Source organism: Nomia melanderi, chromosome 9 (genome assembly GCF_051020985.1).
Source record: "Nomia melanderi isolate GNS246 chromosome 9, iyNomMela1, whole genome shotgun sequence".
Lineage (NCBI taxonomy): Eukaryota > Metazoa > Arthropoda > Insecta > Hymenoptera > Halictidae > Nomia > Nomia melanderi.
The window spans coordinates 10,262,686-10,272,509 of record NC_135007.1 but is presented as its reverse complement, the minus strand read 5'-3'; the positions used below and the strand labels follow the sequence as shown (position 1 = coordinate 10,272,509).

The window sequence follows — 9,824 nt, the reverse complement described above, 5'->3', positions numbered from 1 at the left end:
GTCACGTTGGAGACGTACTACAAATTCTGCATAAACATGATGTCGCTCGTAGGACTCTGGCCGTACCTTAACCTGAACCTTTGCCGGATTCAGTCCAGCATTATTAGTATCATTAATTGTTGGTTCATTACTGTTCAGGTAAAGCTTTCCGTTTCCCTTCGCATTTTTCGCGTACTGTTTATAATTATCGAACCGTTTCTAAATTTCTTATTCTAAATTTGGATTTTCATGTCCTGCGCTAGGGATCGCGTATACTCCCCCTAAAGTAATATTTACAATTCGCTGGGTCCAGGTTTAAATGTATTTATATAGAATAACGTTGTGACATCTGCGAATATTTCAAGCGTGGGACAAGTTGATTTTATATCAAAATTATTGATACTTATAAGCGAACTTTGAATATTACAGTCAGAATAACTCGGTTACCGTCGGATATACATAATCTTTTTGTAAAATTGAGTTCTTCGCTTCTTCCGAGACTCCCTGTAGGATAGATTAATGCGCAAAGAAGTTCGACTGAATCGAGATCAAAGCTGTCATTTCAACGAGTGAAATCGTCAAATAATTTTCAATGGTACAGGAATGGCGATGCCGTTGGAATTCTTTCAGACTTTACCCTTCAAAACGCGCGGGTTCTCGTGGGACCTCATGTTGAGGAACTTCTCCTGGACTTTAATGTTCCTGGGCTCTGTCATTAAGTACACCTCGTTCTGGTATCAGCGCGACACGGTGAGTTCCAAACAATTCGAGTTACGTTAACGGGGTGGAGACAGTTAGGCTGTAAAGACGATTGCAAACGCAGATTAAGGAAATAATGGAGAAGGTGAAACGCGAGTGGAAGACGGAGCACGAAGGGACGCTTCGGATACTACAGAAACGAGCCGCCGTCGGCAAGCAACAAGGAGCCATATACGCGCGTAAGAAAACACAGCGATGCTGAGAAAATCGCTCGTCCTCCCCCCCAGTTTTGCATTACACTTCGCTAACTTGCGATCCCAACTATCCTCGTCGCTTCGAGAGGACAGATGACTAATGCGACAGATTACATACACCATTTTATCCAGAAACCCAGCAGTTATGGTATCCAGCTTAACTCCGACTAACCTGTTTCCTAAATAATCGTGAACCTGTTCCGAACGAACGTTTAAGTAATTACAAGAATAACTAATAGCTAAAGGATGTGGCAAAATCACTTGGTCCTTTCTGTGTACGCGGCACGAACGAATTATCGATCGTATGAAACGTGAATCGATTGACTGGCTTCTTTATAAAAATTGAAGATGAACGTCAGAAGTTACGGATGTTTCGCGCAACCCTTGTGGCCTTGAATGGACGAGCGATTCGCCAAAGCATTATTCGAATAGGATGAGAACTCATGAAACCCGATGTGTTGTTGCGCGATTATGAATGTGTTACAGTGTTCATTTACCCATCAGTAATATGGGTGACAATATTCTACCTCTCATCTGTTTATTTGTACGATGAACAATCCGCGAACGGAACTCGAGGAAGCAGTTTCCCGTTAGTGACGGAATATTTAATCGACGATCGTAAATATGGCTTCGTTATTGCAATACATCACACTCTGTCGATCTTTTTGTGCGGAACTATATACATTGCAACGGAGACGATGTTCATTATGTGGCTGCAGCACTCTTACAGTTTATACGAAGTCGCGAGGTAACATGGACTGATTAACTTGATGCACACTCGCCGCTTTGAGCATCGCCAATCAACCACACGCACCGTTCGGTTTATTGTTATCTTTCGTTTATTCCTTCCTTCCCCGGAATCATACAATCGACCGATGTGTTTCTCGGTGAACATGATTCACTATAGAGATATCACCTCGTGGATAGACTGAGGAATGTAGAGCCTAATTGGTCAGTTTTCGTTGTTCTTATAATACGAATTTTCTATTCGTCAATACGGTTGTACACAATGAATCCGTAAACAAAATTAAAGTACAAATAGAACTATAAGCAACGAAGGATACTGTTGTTCTTGTGCCGTAGCGCTAGACATCGAATCATGTTCCAACTGTACTCACTTACGTCCAGATTGCGAACGTTTACGAGTTTATCGAATCAAGAGTTTCCAGTGAACGTTTAAAAGTAACGATTAGAATAATTAGTTCAACGCTAGAATCTAAACAAACGAATATCAATTTCTCTAAGTGTGATACAACAGACTGTACAGTAAATGGTCGTAAATCTAGCGTTTAGAGGTTTACAAGTAGATAATTAGGATACATATTTGCGTAACTGCATCAATCGAAATCGATCCGAACATTTACATATTTGCGTTACTGTATCAATCGAAATCGATCCAAACGTTTACCAAATAATCTTCATAAAATCCAATATGAGTCAAATTGGCTCGTTGCGTGAGTCTAGTGTTAAAAAGGTTAAAAATGTTGCTTTGCAAGGAGGAGAACACTCGGGTCATTTGCATGTCCGTAGAACGCTTTAGGAGCGCACCTTGTTGATTTGATAATTCACACTCACGATGCTACATACTTTGACTTCCAGTAACCACATCGCAGAGGCAATTCCCGATGATTCTGACTTGCTGACTGTCAAGAAGGAACTTACGGATTCGTACAGAAAGATGTGCTTGATAAGCGCGGTGAAAGCGCATACGGAAGCAAAGGTGTTAGTATCACCATATTCCGTGATCCCTTGCAGTAGGTTCGTGTCTGGGTCCGCACGGACCCATGATCAGGCTTTACTGACACAAACATTTTGAATCTTCTTATATTATCGTTCCCTCTTTATTGATAAGGAATGTTACCTTTACGTTTGAATGTTTTTAACGAACTTAAAACGACGCCTACCGCAAGTATTAAATTTGTGTTCTGACGAGTCGGGTTGCCTTTCTTAAAATTCAAATGTCATCGTTGTTGGAACTTCATCCGAAGAGCTCATTGAAAATTCAAAGGCTAGTCGAAGGAGAATATCTCTGAATTTTAATGAACTGTAGAAATTTTAACAGCCGCGCGACTCGTTCTTTGGTCGGACTCGAAGAATCATTCAGTATTAGCCACCATTACTGTTCATTCGGATTTCCGTTTGTTCGTAAAGGTTCGTGTTGGAAATAAAACAGAAATTCGTCTTTTCGTATGCTGTTCTTCTCGTATTCGCTGTCATCTCGTTGAGCATCAATTTTTTACGCGTGAGTAGATCCATCGTCTCGTTCGCTGCGGCCGATGTGACTTCATTGCCGTTGGTTTCACTTCGTTCTAAACGCGTGTTTCAGTTTACCATAGCTTTGCAAGTAACACACGACATGAACGATATGGTGGCGTCATTGTTCTGTTCCATTTCTGAACTAATGTACATGTTCTACTTGAACTATTTGGTACAACAACTCTTGAACTTCTCCGAAAGGTTTTGCACGATTATGTAAGTTCGACGGATCGTCGAAGCATTTGAAAGGTGAAGAATTAACGAAAAGAGAATTTTCGTTAAATTTTCAGATATTCCACTCAGTGGTATACGATGTCACTAACCGTTCAAAAGATTTTGCTAATTTTCATGGTAAAGTGCTCGGACCCGGTCGTTTTCAGTTTTTATGGATTCTATAACGCGTCGATCGAAGGATTCTCGGGGGTTTGTAATTATCACTAATCAACGAGTGACATACGGTACACGTCGCTTCATCGTGTCTCACTTTCCAGCTTGTGAGGGCCACAATGTCTTATTTCATGATGTTGACATCCTTTCAATGAGAATCCATTTTTCTGAATCCAACGTTACTGGAGCAAGTAGTAAAAATATTAGTAAATGCTACTTTTTTCCCTTCGTTCCCAAAACATTGATTAATCGTTCCCAAAACAAATCATTAATGCTGCCTTTTTTACAGGATTTTATAATCCGTGCAACGAGACAGAAGAATATAACAAATTAACGCATTCGTGAAACAACTATCGACTACTGTCGCCGCATGGGAACATTGTAACGAACGATTTAGTAACGAATTTAGACGAACTCACAAACTCATTAGTACCTGTTCATCAGTCTTAGATATTTTATAACAATACCGAAACCGATCCATTCTCGCAACCGTAGAAAGTGTTTCTTAATTACTCATAATTCTCCCGTAATGAAGGAACAATGTACAAACGACTAGATCATATAGACACATTATTTTCATTCAATATTCATAACGCGATATTCGAAGTTAAAGCTAATACTGACATGTATTAATCTTTTGCTTACGATTTCTTTCACAACTGTCCTCTTCGAAACTTCGTTAATGATTAATTAGAATTAGAACAGTTCCGTTCATTGTAAGTCTGTATTTACTGTAAAGATTAAATGTTCACGGGACGAGGATGATATTTAATTTTGATTTGGAATAAAGAAATAATATTTGTATTCTTCAAACTCGATTTCAAGACTTCTTAGCGAGCCCTGACAAATATTCATGTAACAACTCATTGATACACTATCCTGATAATAATGATACACTGCTAATAATCAACCTCCTAATCAGAGCAATCGGACTTCAAACTGGGAGGCCATAAAACGAAGCGAAAAAGACTAGTTGCACGAGTTTCGCCGAAATCTAACTTATTTATGCTAATTCCCCGCGCCTTGTGAAAAATTGTCTGCGCAAATTCACACAGCCGGTGTACAACTTTTGAAATAACCTTAAACATTATATGTACATATAAGAAGTGATCGGGATCCGGGTCTATACAGCGCGTAGTCACGGCCCTGATTAGCCGTGGCCGACTAACGATGGCTGTGTGGCGCCAAATCTCTGTCCAAGCGCTCTTGACGGAAATTTTTTTAACCTGGCCGTAAAGAAACCGTTCTCACTCTTTCTGCGGGGGATTTCCTCTTCAGAAATGTCTGCAGAATCCAACAGTGCATTGAAATTCGTGCCAGTCAGCCCACTTTTGACGTGCCACGTACGTCGAAACGTTTCTATCCCAAAATTCTCAATGATGTGTTTCACACATTGATAATCTTGTTGCATTACGCCTATTAGATTACTTCGACATATATCACCCTATACAGAATGATTAACAATCAAAATAAGTGTACATATAAGCGGGAAATATGTAAAAACAAAATTCATCGCAGGAGACTTCGCCAAATTTCCAAATTAATTTCCAGCGCAAGTGGTTAAACTTCGATTAGCATTTACAAGCATTTAATGATAACGCAATATTCTAAACTTCGATAGCTACATATTCGGGCAATTCTCTTCTAGTTTTTGCAACAAATTTTAACTGTATTTAGAGTAACGTACTCTATAAGAATCACTTAGTGGCTATTACAAAACAAAAATCGCGTTGAACAGTGTTATCTATGAAGTACCGATTTACGTGCATATTTATAGATACGACATTCAATACCTGTGGCAGCAGAAAATTAAGAGCATCCAATCATAACAACAAGCATAAACTCTATTGTACTCACCCTCGGAAAATCATGTGAACCATTTTACGAAAGCATCACAATGGTAACGTACACGCATTGAGCATTAAAACTATACAACCAATATTTTTTGAAGATTTATCGTAGAGATGATAAAGTGTATTAGGAATTCATACCTCGTTTTAGCGACACTGGGAGTAATTTTGTTGAGCATATCTCTTGCGTGCAAATAAAATTGTAATAATGAAGGACACATGTGTTTACTCTATATATAGTCGCTCTTCATGTGTCAGAGAAAACGTGGTTCGATTTCTACAATATATTTCATTACAATATATAGTTTTATAAATTTCATAAAAATCAGCGATGTCGCTCGTATAGTCTACCTACTACGAATTACTTTATACCGTTTATCGATTCTGTCACATTACTCGCAAACCGATTTTCTAAAATACCGATGATCTAATCTTGCTCATCGTGTCACTTAGCAGTAACGCGAGCACCGCTTTCCCTAAAATGCGTACCCGACAAATTGTTGATTCTCCACTTTGGAAAACACGTTCCGCAAAATTTGGCAAATACTCAATATTGTCTAGAACTAGGATCTTCTATCTATAGTCTTACTTTATGATCTCACTGTATTGTTAACTTCAAATACTACAGCACTATGCACGTTTACGCGAACTGGTAGTAACTTATCGCGCGTTGAATTGCCAAAGGACAAATGAAGCGCACGAGATGACTACACCGCTCGCGACTTGTGGTTAGATGACAACGGGTGACGTGGTAGAAAGTTTTGCTGAATATTACATTTTATAGTGGTGGGAAGAGACAATACGTGTCATATTTACGCGTTTCGAGTTTCGTGGAAGGCAACAGTTTCTTGGGGTGAAAAAACACGGTCGTGTATGTTTTTTGCAACCCTTTTTTTTGCCTCTCTTCGTCTCTGCAAGAGAAACAATGCAATGTCACAATCGATCGATGACTGCAAACCTACAATCATGACACTCTCGCACAAGCGAAGCATTATCTTTTCCCTTCCTATATCCTGTGTTTTTTTGGTTCGTCGGTTATTCCAAAGTCCAAAAGAATTACCTAGGAGTTTATTTCCTTCTGCTGATTTTAGGAACGGCTTCTGTATCCGTGAACCTGCTACGTGTAAGTACAGGTTTTACTAGGTGTATGTTCATGTTTATCGTCAATAACCGTTCGTAATCGTCAGAGGTACCCTAGGCAGTTCTTACACGCAATTTTGCAACTACAAATGATGTCACAAATCATACCACAAGCGGCAACAGTCATCGGGCACCTGCTCTACGTCTGCGCTCTGAATTATCTTGGTCAGTTCCTCAGAGACACCTTCGTTGCAGTCCAGTTTAAAATGTGAGTGAAATATATTAAGCACACTTCCGTGCTCCACATCAACTTCGGTATAAGATTTCCGAAAACCGCCTACATTTACAGACACGAATACACATGGACACTGCTCCTATAGGGGCACAAAAAATGTTGATACTCATAACCTGCGGCATGCAGAGAGGCTGGACTCCAGTTCTTGGCGGTATCTTTCATCCATGTAACGAAGGATTATTCGCGGTAACAAAGCTTTCGCCAGTCCATTATCTATACGCGAACGATGCGATTAAGCTGCGTAGCTGCAGCGATTATTTTGGTGTAATAGGCAAACAAAGTTTTTCTGCCTCACAAGAAAAGCATAAATGAACTTCACGTCTCTCTTTACCAAAATCGCACAGCGTCAACGTTGTGGCGCCGCAGCGTAATCGTGACGCTCGACTGCACTAACCTTAACATCACTTAGAGTTTACAATTTACAGGTACTTCGATTATCGATATCTTACTTAACGGTTATGTACTCTTTAAAAATATAATCAAATATACCAAGTTCCATCAAACGGTCGTATATTCACGTAAGATTGTCTTTGGCAAATAATAAAAGTTTCTATGCAGCATGAAGAACGTGGCTTTATCTTATTCAGGCATTTAGAGAGGAACCTTATTTAACACTAAACCTGCGGTCAAAATGACCGACTTCAATTTCTTCATTTTGAAATTATTCATATTTTCAATGCATTGAATATTAAACATGATTTTGATAATTAATAAAGAGTTTCTCTTAAACGCTACGACAAATGTCTCTAGAAGTCGGAAAAAACGTCATGTTACAGTCTTCATAAGGATTACATGTCAACCTCAATAAATGCTCGATATCATCGCACGAATTTCGCGTCCACGTTAGCCGACTTAAAAATCGAATATTTCAATGAAAGAATCGTTTAGCAATCGCATGTTGGAATAAGCACATCGACCGACTACTTTAAATAATTAATTTATATGCTTGGTGGATATATCGACATCCCCAAGGCGTTGTGAAAAAATATATAGAAAATTCACGATAACGGAAAACAACATACCCCACGTGCAAATGACACCGGACAGGGAAGACTAATTACCGCTTTTGCTAGCAAGAAATAAAGAGTACGTCTCGATTGTTTCCGTGTTGTCGAGGGACTGCGTTGTCCAGTCTGGCATAGCTCTTCACCAACGCCTACGCCTTATAGAAACAAAAGTGCGTGTAAAAGGATGGCGTGAGATATGTAACACGTACAAAACTTCGTGTTGAGGGTAAATTGAAGGCCTGTCAGTGTCATGCCACTTTCGTTGGGTTTCATTGTTCAGGTAGTGTACGCGACTTCGTTTGATTGTTTCTTTCATTGATATTATTAAAACTTCATACTTTTGTGTACTAATCAAGGAAATTAGAAATATCGTTTTATCCTGTATAAGAAGGACTTCGTTACGTTGGAAGCGAAACGAATTAATCAACTTCGTTCAGCTGAGCCATACAACTTGCATTTTATTTCAACCTCGCCTCGTCAGCATGGGTTTTATATGTATATGAGCTGAAAAGTAAAAGCAACAGTTTAAAGTGAGATAAATAATAAATAATAACGAAGGTCTCAATGTCAGTTGTAATTTGTGACGCAAGTTCCGTTTCCCAGGGTGCAAAAGCTATGTCATGCGTGAGTCAGATTTCTGTGTAATTCTGTTCAATTTTCTAAACGTATGACCGTTCTTTTTGTTTCGAGTGAGTACCATGCACTTTTTAACCAAGGTGGACGCTTAGACGGTTCGTAACTTAAGTCCGACCGAAGGTATCGTACTTACAGAAATACGCAATGCTGATTAATATTGTATAATTCATAACTGTATAATCATATTGTATAATTTCATCTGAAAAATAACGTCACGTGAATAGTTCTTAAATGATCGATTAGAAATATTGTAGCTTTACTGCTTTTTAGAAATTCGGGGTAATACTGAAGATAATACTGACATGTATTGACATTTTGCGTACGATTTCTTTCGCAACTGTCCTCTTTGACGATTCGTTATCCTTAATGTTTAATTAGAACAATTCCGTTCATTGTAAGTCTGTATTTACTATAAAGATTAAATGTTCACGAGTCGAGGATGATATTTAATTTTGATTTGCAATAAAGAAATAATATTTGTATTCTTCAAACTCGATTTCAAGACTTCTTAGCGAGCCCTTACAAAAATTCATGTAACAACTCATTCATACACTATCCCGATAATACTGATACACTATCTCTTAAGAATCAACATAAACTTTGCGCTTCATAGACAATAACATACAATAATGAGACAACCTAAAAACGCTACGATCTGTTTATGGTCAGCTTGCTTACACCTGATGAAACACTATGTGCTGCATGATTCATTAGTATATCATCTCGAGACACCGAGTGAGGTCTATACATTCTCATATCACTACGATGATCCTTTTAAAACTGTCACGTTAAGCATCCGAATGCATCCCTTTTTAGTTCAGAGACTAATCAGACGCAGTCACATTCAAAACTTTCGTCTTTCCCTCTAGTCCTGCACAGCATCCCTTTCAAAGATTTCTGCGCATCAAAGATAAATACCCGGGAAACTTGTTTCTTTTTGTATCGCTACGCGACATTCCTTTTGCAGACTACCACCAAGTTTATGTATCTAATGAAAATATCCCTCTTTCCCAAAATCTAGGGATTGCAGCGATGAGAGTCCGAGATAGCGACCACAGTAACCTAAAATCTCCTTCTCCCACTCCCTTAAGCTAGACCCTTTAAATACCAAGGAAAAACCGCAAGGGCATTTCAGTTTTTTTGAAACCAGTGATACCTGCGCGACTATCTGTCCGTTTGTGTAACAAGTTTTGGAGAAACAAAGTAAAGTGATATCAGCTGAGTGAAGTTTCCTTCCTCGCAACGGTCTCCCAGAGTCACCTCTACGACAAGACGAACCCTATATCAGAGACAGAGTAATCAATCCATAAATTATACTGTTGCGACTAGTAGGTCCTCTACGCAACATGATCCCATAAGCAAACTGAATGATCTATCGCTG

General features: G+C 39.0%; 2 protein-coding genes across 2 annotated transcripts in view; both read left to right on the top strand.

Moving 5' to 3' along the window:
* alpha-Man-Ia (alpha-Mannosidase class I a) overlaps positions 1–9,824 on the top strand; it is a 611,213-nt gene that overhangs the window by 560,964 nt on the left and 40,425 nt on the right. The window lies entirely within an intron of this gene.
* On the top strand, positions 13–9,561 carry LOC143174880 (uncharacterized). The gene is made up of 10 exons (XM_076370630.1): positions 13–138; positions 581–729; positions 803–917; positions 1,419–1,680; positions 2,532–2,654; positions 3,084–3,404; positions 3,479–3,611; positions 3,680–3,781; positions 3,865–6,773; positions 6,855–9,561. The coding sequence occupies exons 2-8, from the start codon at positions 583–585 to the stop codon at positions 3,728–3,730; spliced, it is 1,152 nt and encodes a 383-aa protein (XP_076226745.1). The 5' UTR covers positions 13–138; positions 581–582; the 3' UTR covers positions 3,731–3,781; positions 3,865–6,773; positions 6,855–9,561.

Excerpts from the sequence above, each read along its gene's own strand:
- LOC143174880 (XM_076370630.1), top strand. The coding sequence starts at position 583 with ATGGCGATGCCGTTGGAATTCTTTCAGACTTTACCCTTCAAAACGCGC. Across the intron at positions 730-802 it reads TCTGGTATCAGCGCGACACG|ATTAAGGAAATAATGGAGAA; the intron begins GTGAGTTCCAAA and ends TTGCAAACGCAG. Across the intron at positions 3,612-3,679 it reads CGATCGAAGGATTCTCGGGG|CTTGTGAGGGCCACAATGTC; the intron begins GTTTGTAATTAT and ends CTCACTTTCCAG.